The sequence below is a fragment of the Bos indicus x Bos taurus genome, chromosome 17, assembly GCF_003369695.1.
Source record: "Bos indicus x Bos taurus breed Angus x Brahman F1 hybrid chromosome 17, Bos_hybrid_MaternalHap_v2.0, whole genome shotgun sequence".
In the NCBI taxonomy this organism is placed as follows: Eukaryota; Metazoa; Chordata; class Mammalia; order Artiodactyla; family Bovidae; genus Bos; species Bos indicus x Bos taurus.
In genome coordinates this window covers 2,256,077-2,283,013 of record NC_040092.1, presented here as the reverse complement: position 1 = coordinate 2,283,013, position 26,937 = coordinate 2,256,077, and the positions used below count along the sequence as shown (strand labels likewise).

Here is a 26,937-nt window from a genome sequence, read left to right as displayed (position 1 = left end):
GGCTGCAGCCTGAGCATGAAGCTGACTCTGACCGTGCAGGCTGGTGCAACAGGGCTTCTCACAGCGACACAGGTAGATGGGAAACTGGGACGAGAGGCTCAGCCTGTCAGGGGCTTATTCTTAGACAACCGTCAAATGTTAAATAATACCCCAGAATCAATTCATTCCTGAGGTATGTTCTGGTTCATAGTATGTCTACTCTCAGTTGTACAGTCAGTTTTGCTGAAGTCTCAGAAAATGTAAACAATTTCTGATACCGCTGAAGTGCACCCTGGTCATCCGGGTGATCAAGGGAGCTGTGGAGCTGAGCTCCCTCACTTGAGATCAGGAGCAGGAGGCTTTCCCAGATGTGCCTTCAGCAGAGTCCGTGGACCATCCCAGCAGGCAGATCGTCGCCCAGGGTGTGGACCCTGCTCCTGAAGGGGCAGAGCAGAGAGCGTAGGAGTGAGGGGCACCGCTGATACATGGCAGGAGGCAGGGAAGCCCGGGACAGGTTCTCCTGACCCACAGGTGCGGGCTGTGTCCTGCCCTCCCCTTCTCTCGTCTCCACCCCATTGGAGCATTTCCTACTTCTGGGTTGGGGTGGTCTCTGGACTGTCAGGAACAGGGGCTCCCCAGGATGTGCCCATGTCCCTCTGCCTGTGACTCCTGTGATGAGTCCAGATCCAAGGGCTCCATGTCCTGTAGAAGGGTCAGCGGGGAAGCAGGGATCACCGAGGCAATGATGACAAGAGATTCCAGGCAAGGCCCTGCCTTTGTGACTCAGGACAGAGGTGAGGGACAGTCAGGGGTTCAGCCCTGTTCTCTGGCTCCTGGTGGGTCCACAAGCCCAGGATCAAGTCCACACTCCTTGATCACTCTGGACCCCAGCCTGATGGGGAGGCTGGTCATCAGTGTCACACAGCTCATCACTAACCACAGCCACAGGGAATCCTGTGTGATGGGGATGTCTGATGAAAGCTTGGCCTGTACTCCCGTGTCGACCCATCACTGCCCTGACCCTGCCTGTGACGTCACCAGTGCTGGTTCAGGTCTCTGCTGTCACTTGTACTATTAAATCCGGGCCGTCTCACCTCTCATCCAGGTCCATCATTATGGGGTCCACGACACTGTCTTCTTTTCGCTCTGGTCTCCAAATACAAGCATACAAGCAGAATGCCCATGTGCCCAGACACACAGGGTCCCTCACAGGTACTGAGCAGGATGTCGAGGAAGCAGAAGTCCAGGAGCTGTGTCCTGGAGCCCCAGGGGGCCTCTCCCACCCCCTGCATGTCCCTCTCCAGCTCCAGGCTTTGTGCTCTGCCCTGAACCCTGACACTTAGGGAAGCTGTGTCCTCCCTTTCTCCGGGGATTGCTGCCTGAAGTGCACTCCTCTCCAGGTACTGGGAGACCCTCCCCATTAGGATGCGGCTCTCAGACTCCTCACTTGCTCATTTCCTTCCTTTTGCCTCATGATCTCTCCCCCTTTTCCCTCCGTGCTTCCTTGTTTGAGATGATATTGGATAAATGTCACTATTTTGGAAACATACCTTATCAACCCACCTCCATTAAAACTATGGATTCTATCAATTGAAGGTTAGAACGTTAGATTTCACCATGTCCAATGAAGATCAGGTAACGGTCATAAGGGTTTCTCAACCAGAGATGAAACAGAAGCCCAGACAAGGATGAGATTCCCATTTATAGGCAGAATCTTTTATATCACATATTTGTTACAGAAAGATTATAAAATTAGACTAAAAACATCTTTAAATATTTGAGTCAAAATGAAGTACCGTGAGTGAGCACCATGCTGCTGCTGCTGCTGCTGCTAAGTCACTTCAGTCGTTTCTGACCCTGTGGGACCCCATAGATTGCAGCCTACCAGGCTCCACCTACCTGGGATTCTTCAGGCAAGAACATTGGAGTGGGTTGCAATTTCCTTCTCCAATGCATCAAAGTGAAAAGTGAAAGTGAAGTCGCTCAGTCGTGTCCGACTCTTCACGACCCCGTGGACTGCAGCCCATCAGGCTCCTCAGTCCATGGGATTTTCCAGGCAAGAGTACTGGAGTGGGGTGCCATTGCCTTCTCCGACTGTGAGCACCATGATCAAGGGTAAATGAGAACCCCTGGAAGTAACCGAGAGAGAACTGTTGTACCTGAGAGCCTCCTATCTCTTTGCGAAGAGAGAAATAAGAGCAGAGCCATGCAGTCTGGGCTGGGAAGGTCCCGGGAGGCCCTGCAAATTCAACCTTGACTCCCTATCAAGCTGGGAAGGAAGTTCAGACAGAATCATGACCAGGCACCACCTACGGGCATGCTGGGTGTTTTAACCCTGGCAATTCAGGTCTGGGTGGTTGTGTTCTGGCAGTGAACCCACAAGCTAGGCGGAGCAAACTCAGACATCAGGGAGTTCTGAAATTCATTAGTGTGTCAGCATACGGTTCAGGGGTCTGAGGTCTTTCAGTTCAGTTCAGAGGCTCAGTCGTGTCTGACTCTTTGTGACCCTATGATCGCATCACACCAGGCCTCCCTGTCCATCACCAACTCGCGGAGTTCACCCAAACTCATGTGCATTGAGTCGGTGATGCCATCCAGTCATCTCTTCCTCCGCCATCCCCTTCTCCTCCTCCCCCAATCTCCCCCAGCATCAGGGTCCTTTCCAATGAGCCAGCTTTTCGCAGAAGGTGGCCAAAGTATTGGACTTTCAGCTTCAGCATCAGTCCTTCCAATGAACACCCAGGACTGGTCTCCTTTAGGAAGGACTGGTTGGATTTCTCATTAGGTACCTGGAAAATCAATGACCAGGCCCAAACTAGAGGAAGGCGACTCCTTCTATTGCCCTGGGCGGTGACATCAGGGAGACCCAGCTGCAAGTGTGAGAAAGCCCTTCCAGGAGGCTGTGGTGTGAAGTAGGGGAGGAGGAGGTCTGAGTCCAGCAGGGGGCGCTGTGGGTCTGGTCCTGAGAACCCAGGGTCCTGGCCAGGCAGGCTGGCAACTTCCTCCTTGGCTCTTGACCATATGGGCAGCAGGGTCCTCACTGGAGGGTGACATCCTGCACCTGGGCCCCCAGGGGACATGGCAGCTCTCAGCTCAGAGCCACAGGCTTGCCTCCTCTCAGTTCCTGCTGCTCTGTCATGGGGTCAGTGCCCAGACCTGACATCCAACTGAGGACAGAGGGACGGTCATACAACAAAAATGAACTTCCTTCAGGAACCTCGACCTCCGGGGATACCTGGACAGGGGATGAGAAACCCTAACCCCTACAGAGGCTGCCCCATTGCCACAGAACACCTGGGTGTTCCCAGTGGAAGAGGGATGCAGGCAAGGACCCTCTGTCACCATCTGCATCTTTTAAAAACGTTCCCTGTTGTGTTATTTTGCAATTTAAACATTTTGAATTGAACAACGGAAACTGATATTATGTCAGTTTTTGTGGCTCCCTTACTCGTTCCTTCCCATTTTATTAATACTTTATATTAACACTTGTAACATGAAATATTTGAAATCAGAAGTTCAGCCAAACTGTCATCAATACGTTCATATAATAAGAAAAGAATTTAGTAGGAATATATATTTTTCACCTCATGAGCTAAGGTTCTCAAACACCTCTGACAAAAATCATGTGAATTTTATTAAACAGTTACTTTAGCAGCAAATCTAACATGAATACAAATAAGAATAGTATTTACATTTTTATGTCAAAGAAACAAGAATGAACAAGACTTTCCCGTCTCTTCCACACACGTTAACGTGAGGTGTCTGAGCTCCTTCTCCTCCTCGTTGCCCCGACACCCCTCCTCTGTCCCGGGTCCATCGGCTCCACCCAGAACCACCCCGGAGGGAGTTTTACAAGGTCCATGATGCTCACCACACCTACCTGTTCACATACCGTGTTCTTCTATTTCTGATGATGAAACATGTGTCCCAACTTTGTTGGAACTGAACTTGCCGTCTGTCATAATTGCATGACGAGATGGTGACCTTTACCCATGAAACCCGCAGTTCTATTGAAGGTACTCCACGTGGTCATGGCTGTTTACAGCACAGGACGCTGTCACCATAAGCCTGCCCATGCGGCTCCGCATGTCACTCCCCACCTCCCATCCTGGTCTCCCCACCGCTGGGACTAGAGACAGTTTAAAAGAGTGCTTCAAGGGCCACCCCTTACCCTTCACAGCAGACACAGGCTACGGGATTTCCTGCTCGGCTCAGGGCTGGAGGAGGGACAGCACCACACAGACTTCTCAGGGTTCCCTGAGAAGACAGAGTGTATTCTAAAGACAGGCTCAGGTGTGGGAAGGGCTGGATTATTGGGGCAAGAGAGGAAGACTTAGGAGAAGGAAAGGGCAACCCACCCCAGTATTCCTGCCTAGAGAATCCCGTGGACAGAGGAGCTTGTCCATGGGGTCACACAGAGTCGGGCACGACTGAAGTGACTTAGCATGCATGCGTGTATACAATGGAGAAGGAAATGGCAACCCACTCCATCGTTCTTGCCTGGAGAGTCCCAGGGATGGAGGAGCCTTGTGGGCTGCCATCTGTGGGATCGCACAGAGACGGACAAGACTGAAGTGACTTAGCAGCAGCAGAGGAAGACTTGCAAACTCCTCCTCCAGCCTCAGACACTCGGGGAGGAGACAGAGGACCAAGGTCACCAAGGTCACAGGAGCACATTTGCTGGCAGACGTCACCCCATCACTCAGGGGCTCCTCCCCGAGCTGTCCCCACTCTGCGTGAGGTCCAGCATCTGCCTCCTTCAAGAACGCCCACCCGAGGGGACATCAGGTGACGTGGGCAGGGAGAGGAGGAAGTGATCTGCATGAGGCCCCTGCTCCTCCTGACGGGCTGGAGGCATGAAAAGGCCCAGGACTCCACCTGCAGCCCAGGAGGCTGAGGAGGCCGCATCCTGGGAGGGTCCCCACCATGGCCTGGACGGTGCCTCTGCTCGGGCTCCTCACTTACGGCTCAGGTCAGGGGCCGGGACTCTGTATCCTTGGGGCACCTCCAAGCAGAGTCTGAGGGCCCTTGTCTCCATAACAACCCCTGTCTCTCTCTTGTTCCTTTTAGGGGTGGATGCTCAGACTGTGGTCCAGGAGCCAGCGCTGTCAGTGTGTCCAGGAGGGACGGTCACCCTCACCAGTGGTCTGAGCTCTGGGTCAGTCACTACCAGTAACTGCCCAGCTGGTACCAGCAGACCCCAGGCCAGGCTCCCCGACTGCTTATCTACAGCACAAGCAGCCGATATTCTGGGGTCCCTGCTCACTTCTCTGGCTCCATCTCTGGAAACAAATCCACCCTCACCATCTCGGGGGCCCAGTCCGAGGTAGAAGCCGACTATTACTGTGGTCTGGGAACTGGTAGTTACAATGCCACAGTGATGTAGCCCATGGGGGAAGTGCTACCAAAATCTGCCCTTGTGCTCAGAGGGCTCAGCGCTTAGTGGCAGGAGAGGCAGGGAGGGGCTGGGACAGGTCAGGGTCCCCATGGGGAGGGAGGCTCTGGGCCCGTCTCCTGTCCGGTGGTTCGTGGCCACATGTCTCCTCCCAGCTCTCCCCTGGTGTGTCCATCTCTCTAAGGGGACCCCTCTCTGCCCCTGTTGTTGGCAATGAGGCTTGGCTCCACAGGGAGACTCAGACCCCCTCCACTGCCATTAGGACTCTTGTCATTCAAATCACACTAAGAGATGTACAGCGTCATGAACTTGATCTTGCAGACAAATTAATTTGCCATTTACCCGAAGGGGCACCACCAGTGGAATCTTCTAGAGTGCAGTTTCCCAACTGGAGCTCCTGGATCACAGCCTTTTGTTGGTGGCAGGAATCTGTGGTTTACAAGAAACTGCCCCCTCTCCCCAAATATTTAGGAACATCAAAATTCCAGATGTATGTCTTTGTCTGTTATTGGGAAATAACCCCTGAGAATTGTTTTACAATTCAGTCCAGGCATGTTAATTCCCCATAACACATTCACTCCCAGTTTTTGGGTTTTGATAAATCCAAAACCCCCAGAAACACAATTTACATCCGAGGCCATGAGGAAAACTGTGTCTTTATTTAAGCGTAAGACTGGAAGTTGGGAGGAATTTCCCCAAACCTGTGCTGTCTACGGACACACCTCGAGGCTCGTGGGAGGACTTATGCTCCTGGAAGAACCTTACTCAGAACTGGCTCCAAAAATTCCCACACGTTCGGCTGACTCCCTGGGGGCCGGGATGCCAGGTCATGGCTGGGCTCCTCAGCACTTACCGCCCCCAGGCCCCGCCCCACAAACAGTGCGCGGGGAGATGGAGCAGCAACAAGGGGAGCCCGAGCCAGGGGAAAGCAGGCTCGTGTGCACCCCCGTCCCCCCTGCTGGTGACTGTGGGGCCAGGAAGACCTGAGCCTGACCCCACCTGGGTCATCAGTGCTGAATGTGAGATGGGGGCCGGTGGTTGGCCCCGCGATCACCCCCTCCCTCCCCGGTGTCCCTAGTCCTCAGAATCCAGGGAGCTGAGCCTCATGCTGCGCAGCACCGCCCCTCAGCCTGGCTCCCCTCCCTGAAGGCAGCAGCCCAACAAGGAGTGGTCTCAAACCCCTGGGTGGAAGGAGCTGCTGACAGGAGTTGCCCCAGGTGCCCGGGTCAGCGTCAGACACAGAGCAGTGGGGTCAGAGCACCCTGTTGCTGGGTCAGTGGGTAGAGGATACACTCCCCTCACTGATGGGCTCTTGGTTGGAAAACGCAGCTCTTTCTTCCTCACATTTTCCCACCGTGGACATTCCCCGAGCGCGTCACCAGGGGGCGCTGTGCACCCTCTCCGAACTGGCGGGTCCTGAGCCCAACAGATGGTCCCCTGACCCGGGCTTGTCCCTGGGCTCAGTGGACTGAGTTGGAGGTCTCAGCAGATGCTTCCTCTCAGGAGACAGACTTAGAGCCCCGAGCCCTCAAGCTCTGGGAGTGAAGCTTCAAACAGCTCTGAGTACCCAGAATTAGAGGGCATCCTGTTCAGGGTCAACAGACTCTACCCGCTTCCCCAGGAGCAGAGAAGGGAGGAGACCCCAGAGCCGAGCCCCCGTCCCTCAGCTCCCCCCTGCCTCCTCTGGCTCCTCTTCAGTCCTTTCCTCGGGGCCCCTCTCCTCCTTTTATGCTTCATGACTTTCCTACCCAATCCCGGGCTCCTCTTTATTATACAGCCCTGCACGTGAGATGGCCTCTAGACGCCCTCTCAGTCCTGACCCCTTAAGCAGCCAGGACGCCATGGACAGACTCGTGCTGAAGGGTCTGACGGGAGGCCACGGTCAGCCCTGAGGTCATGGGGGACACAAAAGTGGATTTTGGCTCTAAGGAGGGGACAGTGCCCAGAGCAGGGAGCAGGATCTGTCCCTGAGAGGCTCTGATCAACACATCATAGGATGCTTATCTGGGCCTGGACACCAGGGGGCTCCGGGGCAGTTCTTGGGGGTTGGTGTGTGAGAGCTGGGCCCAGTCTCCAAGCACTGCATGGTGGCCTCAGCTCAGGGTGCCCAGCTGTGACCTCCCACCCCTGGACCACCCACAGCAGCACCCCTGCCACCTCCTGGGCACCCTCAGACACAGGGACCTGATCCAGAGCCGGGGGAGGGGTCACAGAGCTGCGGGGTGGAGTATGGGGGCAATGGTGGGGTTATTTGCATGAATGAACACTCCCTCTCTCAGTATGATGAGGGGACGGAGAGGTGGTGATGCTCTGCTCAGCTGTGGGGCCACAGATGGCAGGACACCCTGACCATGTCCACCATGGCCTGGTCCCCTCTGCTCCTCACCCTGGTCACTCTCTGCACAGGTGACTGGATGCAGGGACAGGGGAAGGGCCCTCGGAAGACACACGGGCCCTTCTCTCTGCTCTTGTGTCTGGACCCCCGAGTCACCATCTCTGTCTCTCCCCCTTCCAGGATCCTGGGCCCAGGCTGTGCTGACTCAGCCGCCCTCCGTGTCCAGGATTTTGGGTCAGAGGGTCACCCTCTCCTGCACTGGAAGCAGCAGCAACCCTGGGGTTATTAGGTGAGCTGGTACCAACAGCTCCCAGGAAAGGCCCCCACACTTCTCATCTATGAAAATAGCACACGACCCTCAGCACTCCCAGCTTGATTCTCTGGCTCCAAGTCTGGCAAGTCAGCCTCTCTGACCACCTCAGTTCATACTGAGGACGACACTGATTATTACTGTTTCTCATGGGCTGATGGATTGAAAGTTTGCACAGTGCTTCAGGCCAGAGCAGAAGGAGACAAAAAACTACTTCCCGCACAGCCATGGGGCTCCCAGGGGAAGGTGTCTGCCCCTCCCTCCCTGGTGTCCCTGAGACCATGGAACCCAGTGTCTGTGTGTCCTCTGACTGCAGCACAGCTGCCCCCTCAGCCGAACTCCCCTCACTAGGCCAGCGGCACACAAGGGGTGGTCACACACCCCTGGATGAAGGAGCTGCTCACAGCAGTTGCCCCCAGTTCCCAGGTCGGAGTCAGCAGCACAGAGCAGGGGGGTCAGTGCCGCCCTTGCTGGGTCACTGGGCAGCGAATGCACATCCCTGAACTTCCACCACAGCAGCATCTCCTGTTAAAGGAAAAGGAAATGGAACCCAGAGTTTCTTTAAGCAATTTCCACACAGTCCAGGATCCAGTAAAAATCGTCACTTCTATCAAGAACCAGGAAACTAAATAATGAAGGGAAGTGAGACAGCATAGACATCACTGGTGAGATGCCTGAGATGATGAAATCAGGTGACAGATGTTTTTAGGGACAAATCATCAAATCTATTTGATGAGCAAATACAAACAGTCTTGGGTCCTAAGGAAAAGGAGATAAATGTAGGAAAAGGAGAAAAAGTAGTCAGAATCACCTGAAAATACAATAGGAGAAATAAAAAAGAAGTATCTGCACACTATCAAAGACGTGTAATACTTATTGTTACTCAATTCATTCATTTGTTTATTGAAAGAGTGTTTGGTGACAGGAAAAAAGAGCGCCCCTGCTTCCTCTCATAAGGCTTCCCAGGTGTCGCTAGAGGTAAAGAACCCGGTGCCAATGCAAGGGACATAAGAGATGTGGGTTCTGTCCCTGGGGTGGGAAGATCCTCTGGAGCAAGAAACGGCAACCCTCTCCAGTGTTCTTGCCTGGAGAATCCCATGGACAGATGAGCCTGGTGGGCTAGAGTCCACGGGGTCGCAAAGGAGTCAGACAGGATTGAGAACCAAGTAACTGAGCGGCACCTTGCTCCCCCTCTCACCGCCGTGAACGTTCCCCGGGTGCGTCACCAGGGGGCGCTGTGCACCTGCTCAGAACTGGCAGCCCCTCAACGCACCCCCATGGTCCCCTGAGCTGGGTCTGCACCCGGGCTCAGCGGACTGAGTTGGATGTGACAGCAGGTGCTTCCTCTCAGGGGACAGACTCAGGGCCGCGACCCCAGGCCTCCTCCTGAGACTGAAGCTGCACCCGGGGCTGAGCACCCAGAATTGGGGGATGAAGGGGTCAGGTGGTCATCAGTCCCCACCCTCTTCCCAGAAACAGAGGAGGGGAGGAGCCCCCAGAGCCCACCCCGTGCACCCCTCCAGCTCTCCTCAGCCTGCGCCTGCTCCTCCTCATCTCTTTGCTCAGAGCCTGCCCTCCCGCTCCCCTCATTCATGACTTTCCTCCCAATTCTGGGCCTCGTTCTTTCTACAAACATACACTGTTGACCTCCACAGTGGTGACCAAGCTCATGCTCTTAGAGAGTCATGAACGAGTTTCCAGATCTTCCTGAAACATTCACTTCCTCATCCCCCTCCTTGAACATCTCTTACCCTTGCTTCCCAAGAAGCCTCAGGTTTCCGGCTCTCAGGTGTGACCCCAGCTCGACCCCTCCCTGTTCCACCCCTGGTTCCCCCTCATTTCCCAGGGGACCCAGTGATGCCCACCCAGCAGCTGATTTATCCCATGAATGTTCACACTCCATCCCGTGTGCCCATCGAGTCAGGAGTCAGGAGGGAAGAGAAACCCTGGTCCTGAGACTAGGGAAATGATTCCTGGCTGAGGAGTGTCTGTGCTCAGCTGCTGTGGGAGTGACTTTATGCACAGTGAGCCCGGGAGAAGCTGCTGGGGCCCTGGGCTGGGAAAGCAGACCCTGTCCTGGGGCTCTGCCCCCGGGGCCGTGACTGCTGCTCTGTCTGGACCACGCCTACGTCAGGTTTGCTCCCCATGGTCCTGTCTGAGGTTCCTGAGAACAGCTGATCTGCCTTGTCATGTCCTGTGTCTCATCTCAGATCTGAGACCGACCCATGGCTCTGATAACTCAGCCTGTCCTGTTTCACAGAGAGAACATCCTGCTAAGACAGGAAAATCCTTTAGTGGAGATGCCATACATGTCAGAAAGGCTTTAAAATAATCTTATTTAAAGAACAGAATCTACAAGGAAAAGTATGTTTTAGAAATAGTACCATGGCAATGCAAATTAAAATAGAGTCAGAGCCGGACACAACTTAGTGGCTGAACCACAACATTTTTTTCAGTTAAATTTAGGCATCTATTTGGAGAAGGCAATGGCACCCCACTGCAGTACTCTTGCCTGGAAAACCCCATTGACGGACGAGCCTGGTGGGCTGCAGTCCATAGGGTCACTAAGAGTCGGACAGGACTGAGTGATTTCACTTTCACTTTTCACTTTCATGCGTTGGAGAAAGAAATGGCAACCCACTCCAGTGTTCTTGCCTGGAGAATCCCAGGGACGGGGGAGCCTGGTGGGTTGCCGTCTATGGGATCGCACAGAGTTGGACACGACTGAAGTGACTTAGAATAGCATTTTACGTGATGACCTTAGATTTTTACTACTCCATGATAACATTTTGGTTCATTTAAAATCTCAAAGTCATACATCTACTGTGTAACACTCACATGCATTATAGGATAAATTACACCTGGATCTTTTTTTCCAACACAACTCTTCCTGAACTGTGTAACTTCAAAGCCAGTGTTGGGAAAGTTGATTCTAAGAGCTCTGATCACTAGGTCACTGGATGTATGTCTGGGCCAGGACACCAGGGGGCGTTCCAAGCCATTCCTGTGGGTCTGCACCTATGAGATCTGAGATGAGTCCCCTGGTTCTTCCTGGTGCTTTCTGCTCAGAGTTCCCAGCTGTGACCTCCCACCCCCAATCCCCACACAACCCCCTCCTCTGATCACCCACTGGTCTCCCTCAGGCACAGGAAGCTGACCCAGGCTCCAGTGTCATCAGAGCATTGTGGGGGGGCCAGGGAGGACGGTCATTTGCATGAAAGGCCCCGCCCCCTCTCAGGGTATGAAGAGGGGAAGGAGCCGTGTGGGGACGCTCTGCTCAGCTGTGGGGCCACAGAAGGCAGGACGCCCTGACTGTGTGCACCATGGCCTTGGCCCCTCTGCTCCTCACCCTGGTCGCTCTCTGCACAGGTGACTGGATGCAGGGACAGGGGAGTGGTCTTGGGAAGGCAAACATGCTGTGCTCCCCGCTATCGTGTCTGGACCCCAGACTCACCATCTCTGTCTCTCTCCCTTCCAGGATCCTGGGCCCAGGCTGTGCTGACTCAGCCGTCCTCCGTGTCCGGCTCCCTGGGCCAGAGGGTCTCCATCACCTGCTCTGGAAGCAGCAGCAACGTTGGATATGGCAATTATGTGAACTGGTTCCAACAGATCCCAGGATCGGCCCCCAGAACCCTCATCTATGGTGCGACCAGTCGAGCCTCTGGGGTCCCCGACCGATTCTCCGGCTCCAGGTCTGGGAACACAGCCACCCTGACCATCAGCTCGCTCCAGGCCGAGGACTAGGCGGATTATTTCTGTGCATCTTATGACAGTAGTAGCAGTAGTTACACAGTGCTCCAGGCCAGGGGGGAAGTGAGACAAAAACCTGCTCTCCCCCAAGTCATGGGCCTCGCGGGGCTGAAGCATCTTCTGCCAGTGCAGACACTTCTGTGGTTTGTTTGTTTTAAAATGGGGGTCTGAGCCCCACACCAGGAAATTGGTCAGGAAATCCTTTTAGTTCTGCTTCATTCTGCCCCCTCACCAAAGCTTTGCTTTCGGCAACCACATTTTATATGAATATCTGAAGTTGAGCAGAAGGCCCTGAATGCCAGAGGCAGGTCCTGGTGGACAGAGTCCATGACGGTCAGGTCAGAACCAGAGAGACAGCGTCCAGCTGTGTCTGATTCAGGACACTTCAGCTCCTTGGCCATCCCTGGGCTGAGCTGAGGCCCAGGCTGCTGCTCCTGCCTTTCCTGTAACCACCTCTCAGGCTCCCCCAGAGCTCCAGTCCAGCAGGAACTAAACCAGGACTCCGTTTTACTGGGGAAGGTGGGGCAGCCCAGGGGCTTCCTGCTCAGGCTCTGCTGGACCTTCTGCTGCTGCTGCTGCCGCACCCTGGGTCCAGGTCATCGGGGGGACTGCCTGTGCATGGTGGCGCCTTCTCTCCCCTCTGTCCTCAAAGTCCCTCCAGCAGCCCATTCCCAGGTAGGGTCTCAAAGGACACAGAAAATCGGTCTCCCATCACTGGGGACACAGGGTCTGTTAGTTCTCTATCCCATTGTCCAAGGTGGGGGTCCGTCAGTGCATCTCAGCCCTGGGAGGCCCCCAAGCCCTCGGCATTCTCTCCTACACGGCGAGCAGGTCCTGCTCTGAGCCTCCTCTGTCCCCTCGTGGTGTTCGGGGCTCAGGCAGGGTGGACTCAGTCAGGGTCGGTGACTCTATGGACACTCAGCCACACTCATCTGCCTGGGAACAGCAAGACTGGTGGCACCAAGGGGGCGACTTGGCTGCCGTCTCAGTCGTGCTGAGTCCCAAGCTCTGAGCACAGGAGTCACAACCTGCCTGCAGGGTCTCAGCGAGGCTAGCAGGCTCCAGGTCAGGTGGGGCCCCCTGACCATCTCTGGGCCCAGCCGACGACGAGGCTGATTGTTCCTGCTCAGTTGGGACTCAGCCTTGCTGCTCACAGGAGGCCTCACCCAGAGGGAAGTGACCCCAACCCTGAGCTCCTGGCCTCACCCGAACGTGGGGTCACGGAGCACAGGTCACACGCCTGTGTCCTGCTCCCTGTCACTGCCCTTTCACACACACATGCGGGGTCTGCACATTGGCCGCCTGGGCTGTGGGGTCACAGTTAACAGTGATGTATTTTGGAATACGTGAGATTATTCCTTCTAATTCTCCTTTTTCCCTTAAGCCTTAAATTTGCTGTATCCTCAATTTTCATACACACCAAATGACATCTTTCCCACTGTATCAGAGGAACTTTGCTTAATAGGCTCCAAATCAAGCAGTGTGAATCTTTGTTTGGTGGAATCAGGCCTCAGACACAGCTACTGAGAAAGGAACACAATTACCGCTCGTTGTGGGAAGCGGACTCTGTAGCAGCAGCTCAGAAATGGACATAAATTCGTACTTCATTTCACGCAGTGAGAATAAGAATGGAGGGGCCACACTTCACAACTTACTGCACATATTTCCTCCGAAGCCCCTCCCCTGCTCTTCCTGTTCCTCTGCTCCATGTAAGAGCATAAGGGGGAAGTGAATCCAGAATACTCCATGACATTCCCACTGACTTGTACAGACTCGTGATCATTTTAAGTTCTGATCATAACTCACGTGTTTTTCTAATATTTTCATTTGGTATTTCGGGAGAATCTTAATTTAATGGTTGTATTGTTAACTTTCTTCTAAACAGTTGCAAGTAGCTTGAGGACACCTCTGTTTATTAATTGTTTCTCAGAGGAGAGGCTAGCTTAGCCCCTAGAGCTGGTGCTGCTGTGAGTGACCACACCGCAGCCCTGAGGCCCTGGACTGTGGTGACCGGGAATGGCTTCAGGGCCTGTGTGTGGGGAGACCCCTGTCCCCTCACAGACCACAGCTGACTCTGTGGCTCCCTGCACCCTGCGCAGTGACATCAGTGTCGGCCACGCTGCTCTTACTGGAACCAGCAGAAGCCAGCGAGCCCTCCTCGGTCCTCTGGTCCTACCACTGAGACTCCAGTAAGAATCAGGCTCCGGGGTCCCCCGTGGGTTTTCTGGATCCAAAGATGCCTCGGCCAATGTAGGGCTCCTGCTCTTCTCTGGGCTGCAGCCCGAGGACGAGGCTGACTCTGACCATGCAGGCTGGTGCAACAGGGCTTCTCACAGCGACACAGGTAGACGGGAAACTGGGATGAGAGCCTCAGCCTGTCAGGGGCTTGTTCTTAGAGAACCGTCATGTGTTAAACAATACCCCAGAATCCATTAATCCTTGAGGTATGTTCTGGTTCATAGTACAACTGTACTACTCCCAGTTGTACAGTCAGTTTTGCTGAAGTCTCAGAAAATGTAAACGGATTCTGATACCACTGAAGTCTGATCAAGAGAGTCGTGGAGCTGAGCTCCCTCACTTGAGATCAGGTGCAGGACATTTGCCCAGATGCGCCTTCAGCAGAGCCCGTGGACCATCCTGGCAGGCACATCGTCCCCCAGGGTGTGAACCCTGCTCCTGAAGGGGCAGAGCAGAGAGCGTGAGGAGTGAGGGGCACCGCTGATACATCACAGGAGGCAGGGAAGCCGGGGAGTGGTTGCCTGACCCACAGGTGCTGGCTCTGTCCTGCCCTCCCCTCCTCTCCTCTCCACCCCATTGCAGCATTTCCTACTTCAGGGTTGGGGTGGTCTGTGGACTGTCAGGAGCACGGGCACCCCAAAATGTGCCCGTGTCCCTCTGCTTGTGATGCCCCGATGAGCCCAGATCCAAGAGCCCCACGGCCTGTAGAAGAATCAGCGGGGAAGGGGGATCACCATGGCAGTGATGACAAGGGATTCCAGGCAAAGTCCCTGCCTTTGTGACCGATGACAGAGGTGAGGGACACTGAGGGGTTAGGCCCTGTTCTCTGCCTCCTGGTGGGTCCACACCCTCCTTGATCACTCTGGACCCCAGCCTGGTGAGGAGGCTGGTCATCAGTGTCACAGAGCTCAGCACTAACCACAGCCACAGGGAATCCCCGTGTGATGGGGATGTCTGATGAAAGCTTGCCCTCTACTCCCTTGTGGACCCATCACTGCCCTGACCCTGCCTGTGACGTCACCAGTGCTGGTTCAGGTCTCTGCTGTCACTTGTGCTATTAAATCCAGGCCGTCTCACCTCTCATCCTGGTCCATCATTATGGGGTCCACGAAACTGTCCCCTTTTCACTCTGGTCTTCATATACAAGCAGAATGCCCATGTGTCCAGATACACAGGGTCCCTCACAGGTACTGAGCAGGATGTCGAGGAAGCAGAAGTCCAGCATCTGTGTCCTGGAGCCCCAGGGGGCCTCTCTTACCCCCCGACGTTCCTCTCCTGCTCCAGGCTTTGTGCTCTGCCCTGAACCCTGACCCTTAGGGAAGCTGGGTCCTCCCTTTCCCTGGGGATTGCTGCCTCAAGAGCCCTCTTCTCCAGGTACTGGGAGACCCTCCCTGTTAGGATGTGGCTCTCAGACTCCTCACTTGCTCATTTCCTCCTCTTTTGCCTCATGATCTCTCCCCCTTTTCCCTCCGTGCTTCCTTGTTTGAGATGATATTCGATAAATGTCACTATTTTGGACACAGACCTTATAAACTCACCTCCATTAAATCTATGGATTCTACAATTGAAGGTTAGAACATTGGACTTCACCATGTTCAATGAAGATCAGGTAACAGTCATAAGGGTTTCTCAACCAGAGATGAAACAGGAGCCCAGATAAGGATGAGATTCCCATGTATAGGCATAATCTTTTATATCAAACATTTAATTTGGAAAGATTATAAAATTAGACTAAAAACTTCTTTAAATATCTGAGTCAAAAAGAAGTACTGTGAGAACCATGATCAAGGGTAAATGAGAACCCCTGGAAGTGACCAAGAAGAGAATTGTTGTTCCTGAGCGCCTCCTACGCTTTGCAAAGAGAGAAATAAGAACACAGCCATGCAGTCTGGGCTGGGAAGGTCCCGGGAGGTCCTGCAAATTCAACCTTGACGACCTATCAAGCTGGGAAGGAAACTCAGACAGAATCTTGACCAGGCACCACCCACGGCATGCTGGGAGTTTGAACCCTAGAAACTCAGGTTCGGGTGGTTGTGTTCTGGCAGTGAACCCACGAGCTAGGCAATGCACCCTCAGACATCAGGGAATCCTGAAATTCATTAGTGTATCAGCATACCATACAGGAGTCTGAGGTCATTCAGTTCAGTTCAGTCGCTCAGTCATGTCTGACTCTTTGTGACCCCATGAATCGCAGCACGCCAGGCCTCCCTGTCCATCACCAACTCCCGGAGTTCACCCAAACTCATGTGCATCTAGTCGGTGATGCCATCCAGCCATCTCATCCTCTGTTGTCCGTTCTCCTTCTCCCCAATCCTTCCCAGCATCAGGGTCTTTTCCTATGAGTCAACTCTTCACATGAGGTGGCCAAAGTATTGGAGTTTCAGCTTCAGCATCAGTCCTTTCAGTGAACACCCAGGACTGGTCTCCTTTAGGATGGACTGGTTGGATCTCTCATTAGGTACCTGGAAAAATCAATGACCAGGCCCAAACTAGATGAAGGCGACTCATTCTACAGCCCTGGGAGGTGATATCAGGAAGACCCAGCTGCAAGTGTGAGAAAGCCCTTCCAGGAGGCTGTGGTGTGAAGCGCGGGAGGAGGAGGTCTGAGTCCAGCAGGGGGCACTGTGGGCCTGGTCCTGAGAGCCCAGGGTCCTGGCCAGGCCGGCTGGCACCTCCTCTGTTGCCTCTTGCCCACGTGGGCAGCAGGGTCCTCACTGGAGGGTGACATCCTGCACCTGGGCTCCCAGGGGACACGGCAGCTCTCAGCTCAGAGCCCCAGGCGTGCCTGTCAGTTCCTGCTGCTCTGTCGTGGGGTCAGTGCCCAGACCCGACATCCAACCAAGGATAGAGGGACGGTCATACAACGTAAATGAACTTCCTTCAGGAACCTCGACCTCCGGGGATACCTGGACAGGGGATGAGAGACCCCTGCAGAGGCTGCCCCATTGCCCACAGAATGCCCGGGTGTTCCCCGTGGATGAGGGATGCAGGCAAGGACCCTCTGTCACCATCGGTGTCATTTAAAAACGTTCCCTGTTGTGTTATTTGGCAATTTCAACATTTTGAATTGAACCATGGAAACTGATATTGTGTCAGTTTTTGTGGCTCCCTTACTCGTTCCTTCCCGTTATATTAATACTTATATTAACACTTGTGACATGAAATATATGGAATTACAAGCTCCGCCACCTGTCATCAATATGTTCCTATAATAAGAAAAGAATTCAGTAGGAACACATATTTTTCACCTCTATGAGTCGAGGTTCTCAAGCACCTCTGACAAAAATCATGTGGATTTTATTAAACAGCTACTTTATCAGCAAATTTAACATGAATACAAAATAAGAAGAGCATTTACATTTTTATGTCAAAGAAACAAGAGGTGAACAAGACTTTCCCATCTCTTTCACACACGTTAACTTGAGGTGTCTGAGCTCCTTCTCCTCCTCGTTGCCCCCACACCCCTCCTCCGTCCCGGGTCCATCGGCTCCACCCAGAACCACAGGGAAGGGAGTTTTACAAGGTCCACGATGCTCACCACACCTACCTCTTCACACACGGGGTTTTTCTATTTCTGATGATGAGACATGTATTCCAACTTTGTTGTGACTGAACTTGCCAGCTATCATCATGGCATGACGAGATGGTGACGTTTTTACCCCTAAAATCTACAGTTCTCCTGAAGCTCATCCACACTGTCATATCTTTTTACAGCACAGGAGGCTGTCACCGCAAGCCTGGCCGTGTGGCTCTGCATGTCACCACCCCTGCCCTGGTCCCCCCACTGCCGGGACTAGAGACACTTTACAAGACTGTGTTCCAGGGCGACCGCTCACCCTTCACAGCAGACACAGGCCCGGGATTTCCTGCTCGGCTCAGGGCTGGAGGAGGAGGGACAGCACCGCACAGACGGGACACAGGGTTCCCTGAGAAGACAGAGAGTATTCTAAAGACGGGCTCAGGTGTGGGAAAGGCTGGATTATTGCGGCAAGAGAGACAGACTTGCAAACTCCTCCTTCAGCCTCAGACACTCCGGGGAGGAGATAGAGGACCGAGGTCACCAGGTCACGGGGGCACTTTTGCTGAAAGACGTCACCCCATCTCTCAGTGGCTCCTCCCCATGCTGTTCCCGCTCTGCGTGAGGTCCAGCATCTATCTCCTTCAAGTCCCCCCACCCCAGGGACCTCAGGTGACCTGGGCATGGAGAGGAGGAAGTGATTTGCATGAGGCGCCTCCTCCTCCTGACGGGGTGGAGGCATCAAAAGGCCCAGAACCCCACCTCCAGCCCAGGAGGCTCAGGAGGTTGCGTCCTGCGAGGGTCCCCACCATGGCCTGGATGCTGCTTCTGCTCGGGCTGCTCGCTTATGGCTCAGGTCAGGGGCCGGAACTCTGCAGCCTTGGGGCACCTCCAAGCAGAGTCTCAGAGCACTTCATCTCCATAACAACCGCTTTCTCTCTTCTGTCTCTCTTAGGGGTAGAAGCTCAGACTGTGATCCAGGAACCGTCACTGTCGGTGTCTCCAGGAGGGACGGTCACCCTCACCTGTGGACTGAGCTCTGGGTCAGTCACTACTTACAACGAACCCAGCTGGTACCAGCAGACCCCAGACCAGGCTCCCAGAAATGTTATCTACAACACAAACACCCGCGCCTCTGGGGTCCCTGATCGCTTCTCTGCCTCCATCTCTGGGAACAAAGCCACCCTCACCATCACGGGGGCCCAGCCCGAGGACGAGGCTGAGTATCACTGCTTGCTGTACCAGGGCAGTGGTAGTTACAGCTGCACAGTGATGGGACCCCATGGGGAAGTGGTATTAAAACCTGCCCATGTGCTCGGAGGGTCAGCCTTTAGAGGCAGGAGAGGCAGGAGAGGATGGAAGTGGTCAGCACCCCTGTGGGGAAGGAGGCCCTGGATCCATCTCCTGTCCCGTGGTACACGGCCCCGTGCCTCCTGCAGTCTCTCCCCGGGTGTGTCCAGGTCTCCAAGAGGACCCCTCAGCCCATAATGGGGTGGCTCAGCTGCCCATTTTGTAAACAACATTGAGACTCAGAGACCCTGGCACAGCCAGCACGACCCTTCTTGTTCTAAGAATTTTAAGAGACATACTCAATTTCATTAACTTGATGATGCAGAATAAAGTAATCCCTAAACACTTCTTTACATGTGTGCAATAGTCTGATCCACAGAACACGTGCTGATCTGATTATACACCATGTGCTCCCAGTCATCGCACTGAAGCTCATCGTGGAAAAGAAGCTTTAAAATCCTCCAAGTTGGATACTGTCCTAGACAGTTCCTGCTCTGCGAATGCCTTTCCCCAGACTTTTAGGCATTTTTGTTTTCAGTCATTACTTAATCAGATCTGGCATAGTTTTAATACTTTAAATGCAATATTAGATTTCCATGAATTTCCTTGATGACCACATCGGTAGATTTTTAAATATACATCGTTGTTGTTTTTGTTCAGTCGCCCAGTCACGTCTGACTCTTTGCGACCCCATGGACTTCAGCATGCCAGGCCTTCCTGTCCCTCACCATCTCCCAGAGCTTGCCCAAGTTCCAGTCCATTGCATCGGTGATGCTGCACAGCCATCTCATCCTCTGATGCCCTCTTCTCCTTCTGCCGTCATTATTTCCCAGCATAAGGGACTTTTCCAATGAATCGTCTGTTCACATCAGATGTCCAAAATGCTGGAGCTTCAGCTTCAGGATCAGTCCTTGCAGTGAATATTCAGGGTTGATCTCCCTTAAGCTTGACTGGTTTGATGCCTTTGCTGTCCGAGAGACTTTCAGGATTCTTATCCAGCACCGCAGTTCGAAGGCATCAGTTCTTTGGTGTTCTGGCTTCTTTAGCATCCAGCTCTCACAACCATACGTGACAACTGGAAAGAAGACAGCCTTCACTATACGCGCTTTTTTCGGTAGGGTTATGTCTCTGCTTTTCAGTAGACTGTTTAGGTTTATCATCGCTTTCCTGACAAGAAGCAATTGTCGTCTAATTTCATGGCTGCACTCCCCATCCACAGTGATTTTGGAGCCCAAGAAGAGGAAATCGGTAACTGCTTCCACCTTTCCCCTTCTATTTGCCATGAAGTAAGGGGGCTGGATGCCATGATGACAGTTGTTTTCTCTTTTCTTTAATATTTAGCCTTAAGCCGGCTCTTTCACTCTCCTCCTGAGAGAATGACAGACAGAAAGGCTAGGGATCCACAAGTGGAGGAAATAGATGGCAAGTGTCAGACTCTTTTTCCCTCTTTAAATTGGCAGGAAGAGACCAACTACAAGTGTCAGAAGTCTCCCTTCTCTATACAAACTTAAAGGAGGCTTCTGTTAAAATTCTGTGTTGCCATGATGACACCTGGTTCCACCTGCACTTAACTTTTCTCAAGGCTTGAGCTAGCTAATGCGTGCTTCTTGTGGAAATATTTTTCTTAAGCTATGTTAATGAACTATACATTTCCTTGGAGATCTACCTATCTTCACGATGCATGTCAATGGTTCCATGGCCTGGGATGACTCATCTTGTGCCCACACTATCTCGAAATGCATGTGTGGGTGAGTGGCCTGGTGCAACTCTCAGTTTTGAAGCATTTCTTTTCTCTACTGAGCAGTTTGCTAATAGCTATATAACTCCTTGCTAAAAACTAGCAAGGGGGCACTCCTTCTGCCCCCTTCTAATGATTATCTCAGAAACTTTCTCTATCTCTTTTATACTTAAATAAAACTTTATTACACAAAAAATTCTGAGTGATCAAGCCGTGTCACTGGCTCCGGGTCAAATTCCTCTCTCTGGAGGCCAAGAATCCTGGCATCGTTCAGAGCTGCTAGTAACAACCGTTCATGCTTTCACCCTCATCAAGGGGCTCCTTAGTTCCTCTTCATTTTCTGCCATTAGTGTGATGTCATCAGCCTATCTGAGGTTGCTGATGTTTTTCCCACCTATCCTGATTTGGGCTTGTAACTCATCCAGCCTGGCATTTCTCATGATGTGCTCAGCATATAGATTAAACAAACAGGGTGACAGCAAAACAGAATGTTTCCTCCCATATCAGTAAAGAAAGGGTCTTAGAGTCATCAGCAATTGCACCCACCATGGACTCTGACCTGGTGAGCCCTGAAGGAACTCAGGAGGAAAAGATTGCCTGCCATTTAGCAACTGTTCCCTGATGGTTCAGCTGGCAAAGAATCCATCAGCAATGTGGGAGACCTGGGTTCGATCCCTGGGTTGGGCAGATCCCCTGGAGAAGGGAAAGGCTACCCACTCCAGTATTGTGGCCTGGAGAGTTCCTTGGACTGTACAGTCCTTGGGGTCACAAACAGTCGGGCACGACTTTCACTGGCACTTTCACTTTTCAAGCTTTTAGGCTTCCTTGTGGCTCAGGGTTTCCCTTGTGGCTCAGCCGGTAAAGAATATGCCTGCAATATGGAAGACCGAGGTCCAACCACTGCGTTGGGAAGATCCCCCAGTGAAGGGAAGGGCTACCTACTTGAGTATTCTGGCCATGATTGATTCCAGGGACTGTATAGTCCATGGGATCACAGAGAGTCGGACACGACTGAATGACTTTCACTTTCAACAGGTATCAGACTGCAGCCACTCCCTAAGGTGAGTCCAGAAAAGTTCAGAATGTGAAAAACACAGGCTATTGGCTCCAAATAGCTGAGGTGCATGTCAAAGGAACGACGTCAGTGAGACCAGACTTTTGCATCTTCCCATATGTAGAAAAGTGCTAAATATGGTAATTTGGGGTATCTGGTTTTCTTTGATTTACAAGAAAACATTTTGACTTTCAGACTGTCTGCCCTTTGTTGTACAACCTCTGTAAAACCTGGTCCCTCCTCCAATCTCCTCAGAGCAACTCTCAGTGGGTTACTTGAGATGCTGGCTCCGTGTCCTAAATACTAAAACTTTCCACTGAATCAAGTGTACCTCTCAACTGTATGGTTGTATGTTTATCTTTTCAGTCAACAACAGACACACACATATTGATCTGGACACCTCAGTTCCCAGATCTGTGTGCCCCTCCATGAATCAGGGGTCAGTGTGTGCTCCCCCAGCCAGCCTCAGAGCTGCCTTCACTCAGAAATCACTTAGACCCTGAAGCCAAGCTCCCTCGGGTCCTGCGACCTGCTCTCCTCAGAGCTGCCTCAGACTCCCCCTCACTGTGAGCTTCCTCAGAGCCTCCCTCCTCAGCTTTCCCTCAGAGCTTCCCTCGATCAGCCTCCCTCAGGGCTTGTCTCCTTCAAGTCTCCCACTGAGCCTCTGTCCCTCAGAGCCGAGCAGAATCGGAACCCTTTGGAGCTACTTGGCAGGTCGGATGTGCTTTGTACATGGATTCGGTGTGCCAAGGGGACAATGCTTCGTCGGAATTGTTCCAACATTCTCAAGTGGAAATGGAACCTCACCCCCACTTTGCTGGCATTTGGCCATGAGGATGGGGAGGTCCTTTGCTCAAAAGGAGGAACCCTGCTGAATGGGTTTCATGTCCTTAAACAAGGGACCCCAAAGAGGTCCTTCTCCCTCGGCCATGGGAGGACATGGTCAGATAATGGCCCTGTGTGGACCAGGAACAGAATTCAAATGAGACCCCCAAGCTGCCACCAATTGACTTTGGACGCTCCAGCCTCCAGAACTGTGAGCCTGCGTCTGTTCTGTATAAACCACCCGGTCTGAGGTCCTTTGTTAAAGACCCAGAGAAGCAGGCCTGGTGAGGGCAGCAGTGGCCCAGAAGCCGTCACGGTCAGTGTGTCCAGGAGGCACGGTCACCCTCACCTGTGCACTGAGCTCTGGGTCGGTCACTACGGGTAACCACCCAGCTGGTTCCAGCAGACCCCAGTGCAGCCTCCCGGAACTGTCAACTACAACACCAACACCCGTCCCTCTGGGGTCCCTGGTAACTTCTCTGGCTCCTCCTCTGGGAGCAGATCTGCCCTCACCATCACAGGAGACCAGTCCGAGGACAAAGCCAACTATCACTCTGCTCTGGGAGCTAGTAGTTAAAATCCCACAGTGATGTAACCGCACGGTGAGGAACTACAAACACCTGCCCTTGTGCTCAGAGGGCTCAGCGCTTAGTGGCAGGAGAGGCAGAGCCCAGGCGGGAGTGGTCAGCACCCACATGGGAGGGAGGCTCTGGGCCCGTCTCCTGTCTGGTGGTTCATGGCAGCGTGTCTCCTCCCATCTCTCCCAGGGTGTGTCCATCTCTCCAAGGGGACCCCTCTCTGCCCATGTTTTTGGGAATGAGGCTTGGCTCCACAGTGAGGCTCAGATCCCCCGACAACTACCAGTAAGACCCTTGTTACTCAAATCACACCAAGAGATATACACTATCATGAACTTGATCTTGCAGACAAATTAATATTTCATTTGCCTGAAGGGGCACCCCAGTACTGGAATTTTCTAGAAATCCCAGTTTCCCAAATAGAGCTCCTGAATCACAAGCTTTTGTTGGTGGCAGGAATACGTGGTTAACACAAGGCACCTCCCACCCCAAATTACTTAGAAACATGAAATTTCCAGAAGTATATTGACATCTATTTCTGTGAAATTACCCCCTGAGAATTGCCTTAAAATTCAGCCTAGTCATGTTAACTTCCCAGGACACATTCATTCCCAATTCATGATCAAAATCCAAAACCCCACAAACACATTTCTCATCTGAAACCATGGGCGAATTTGTGTCTTGATTTCAAAATAAGATGGAAATTGGAAGGAATTTGCAGAAAAGTATGCTGTCTAAGGACACACCTAGAGGCTCATGGATTCATGCTCCTGAAAGACACCTTATTCAGAACTGGCTCAAAAAATCCCCGCATTCCCCACTGACTCCCGGGTGCCTGGATGCCAGGTTGTGGCTGGGCTCCTCAACCTGTGGAACACCCCCAGGGTCCCGCCCCTGGAAACAGCAATGGGCTGGGAGATGGAGCAGAAACAAGGGGAGACCGAGTGAGGGGAAAAGCAGGCTCGTGTGCACCCCGTCCCCTCTGCTGTTGACTGTGGGGCCAGAAAGACCTGAGCCTTGACCCCAGCTGGGCCATCAGTGCTGAATGTGAGGCGGGTGCAGGTGGCTGGCACTGTGGTCACCCCCTCCCTCCTGGTGTCCCCGAGACGTCGGAGCCCGGGGAGCTGAGCGTCCATGATCTGTGTAGCATAGCAGGTCCCTCAGCCCGGCTCCCCTCCCTGAGGTCAGCAGCTCAGTAGGGGCTGGTCTCACCCCGTGGATGGAAGGAGCAGCTGACAGGAGTTGCCCAGGGGTCCTGGGCGGAGTCAGACAGAGAGCAGGGCGTCAGTGGGCAGTGAACACAGAACGATGACCGATGGACTTTCAGGTGGAAGATACAGGGCAGCCCTTCCTTCATATTCTCCACCACGAACATTCCCCACGCACGACACCAGGGGGCGCTGTGCACCTGCTCAGACGGCAGAACCTGAAAGCACCCAATTGTTCCCCTGACCTGGCCTGTCCCTGGGCTCCCTGGACTGAGTTGGAGGTCTCAGCAGGAGCTTTCTCACAGGAGGAAGACATAGAGCCCGAGCCCTCAAGTTCTTTCTGGGAGTGAAGCTGCAAATGGGCCAAGGATGTCCTGTTCATAGTCACCAGGGCCCCACCCTCTTCCCCGGAGCAGAGGAGGGGAGAAGACCCCAGAGTCCACGCCCTGCACCCCTCCAACTCCCTCAGCCACCTTCTGCTCCTCCTCAGCTCTTTCCTAAGAGCCTCTCCCCTTGTCAAGCCCCCTCTGATTCATGATTTCTTCCCTATCCTGGACTCCCTGTTTCTACAACATTCCACCCCAACCTCCTCCGTCATGACCAGGGTCACTCTGACAGAAGGTCATGGACATGTTTCCAGAACTTCCTGAACTGGACACTCACTTCGTCCCCCTCCTTAAACCTCTCTAACCTTTCCTTCCGCAGAAGACTCATGTTTTTGGCTCTCAGGTGTGACCCCAGCTCGACCACTCCCTGTTCCACCCCTGGTTCTCCCTCATTTCCCAGGAGATCTAGTGAAGCCTTCCAGCAGCTGATTTATCCCCTGAATGCTCACACTCTGTCCCGTGTGCCCATCGAGTGAGGAGTCAGGAAGGGAGAGAAACCCTGCTCCTGAGACCTGGCTGAGGTCTCAGATTCCTGGCTGAGGAGTGTCTGTGCTCAGCTGCGGTGGGATTGATTATATGCACAGTGAGCCTGGGAGAAGCTGCTGGGGCCCTGGGCTGGGAAAGCAGACCCTGTCCTGGGGCTCTGTCCCCGGGGCCGTGACTGCTGCTCTGTCTGGACCACGCCTAAGTCAGGTTTGATCCTCATGGTCACGTCTGAGTTTCCTAAGAACAGCTGATCTGCCTTGTCACGTCGTCTCCATCATCTCAGATCTGAGACTGACCCACGGCTCTGATGACTCAGTCCGCCCTGTTTTCACAGATAGAACTTCTTGCTAAGACATAAAAAGCCCTCAGTGGAGATGCCATACATGTCAGAAAGCCTGGTCCGGTGCTGCCTCACTCAGAGTCCAGTATAATTAAGAATGCCAATATCTTTGTAAAAATGTTCTTTTCCTTGATAATAAAATTTCATAAGATACCGCTCAGGTGATTTAGTTAATTCTGTTACATAAAGAACAGAGTCTACATGAAAATTATGTTTGAGAACCAGTACCTTGGCAATGTAAATTAAAACACACCCGGACACAACTAAGCGACTAAGGAACAGTATTTCCTTCAGTTAAATTTATGCACCTATTTTAAGTGACAGCCTTAGATATTCACTAACCTATGCACATATATATTTATTCATTTAAAATCTCAAAGTCTCACATCCACAGTGTAACAGCACATGCACTATAGGGTGAACTCCAGTTGGCTGTTCTTTTCCAGCCAAACACTTCCTGAACTGTGCAATTTCAAAACCAGTTTTGGGAAAGTAGACTGATGACCAGGTCACAGGGTGTGTGTATGGACCTGGACTCCAGGCGGCCCTCCAGGCCTTTCCTGAGTGTCTTGAGGGGTGAGAGCAGAGACCAGCCCCCTGGTACTTCCTGGCGCCTTTTGCTAAGAATTTCCAGCTGTGACATCCCAACGCAAACACCCAAACAACTCCACCCCTGATAAGCCACCAGTCTCCTTCAGGCACAGGAAGCTGACCCAGGTCCCAGAGGTGATCAGAGCATTGTGGGGGGTGGGGCGGGGAGGACGGTCATTTGCATGAAAGGCCACGCCCCCTCTCAGGGTATGAAGAGGGGAAGGAGCCGTGTGGGGACACTCTGCTCAGCTGAGGGGCCACAGAAGGCAGGACGCCCTGACTGTGTCCACCGTGGCCTGGTCCCCTCTATTCCTCACCCTGGTCGCTCTCTGCACAGGTGACTGGATGGGGGGACAGGGGAAGGGCCCTGGGAAGACTCACAGGCCCTGCTCCCTCCTCTCGTGTCTGGACCCCCGAGTCACCATCTCTGTCTCCTTCCCTTCCAGGATCCTGGGCCCAGGCTGTGCTGACTCAGCCGTCCTCCGTGTCCGGGTCCCTGGGCCAGAGGGTCTCCATCACCTGCTCTGGAAGCAGCAGCAACGTTGGATATGGCAATTATGTGAGCTGGTTCCAACAGATCCCAGGATCGGCCCCCAGAACCCTCATCTATGGTGCGACCAGTCGAGCCTCTGGGGTCCCCGACCGATTCTCCGGCTCCAGGTCTGGCAACACAGCCACCCTGACCATCAGCTCGCTCCAGGCCGAGGACGAGGCGGATTATTTCTGTACAACTTATGACAGCAGTAGCAGTAATGGCACAGTGCTCCAGGCCAGGGGGGAAGTGAGACAAAAACCTGCTCTCCCCCAAGTCATGGGCCTCCCGGGGCTGAAGCATCTTCTGCCAGAACAGCCACTTCTGTTGTTTGCTTGATTTAAAACAGGGGTCTGAGCCCCACACCAGGAAATTGGTCTGGGAA

General features: G+C 53.2%; 1 protein-coding gene, 1 pseudogene and 2 gene segments (V, D, J or C); all 4 read left to right on the top strand.

The window, feature by feature from the left end:
- The window catches only part of LOC113907274 (immunoglobulin lambda-1 light chain-like), a 320,444-nt gene that overhangs the window by 3,032 nt on the left and 290,475 nt on the right, over positions 1-26,937 (top strand). The gene's annotated exons all lie outside the window — the stretch shown is intronic.
- On the top strand, positions 4,903-6,361 carry LOC113875137 (annotated as a pseudogene).
- Positions 11,281-11,787, top strand: LOC113907284. The segment is given in 2 exon segments: positions 11,281-11,388; positions 11,498-11,787. Coding segments are annotated over 2 exon segments (312 nt in total).
- On the top strand, positions 25,631-26,906 carry LOC113875136. The segment is given in 3 exon segments: positions 25,631-25,666; positions 26,270-26,357; positions 26,467-26,906. Coding segments are annotated over 3 exon segments (549 nt in total).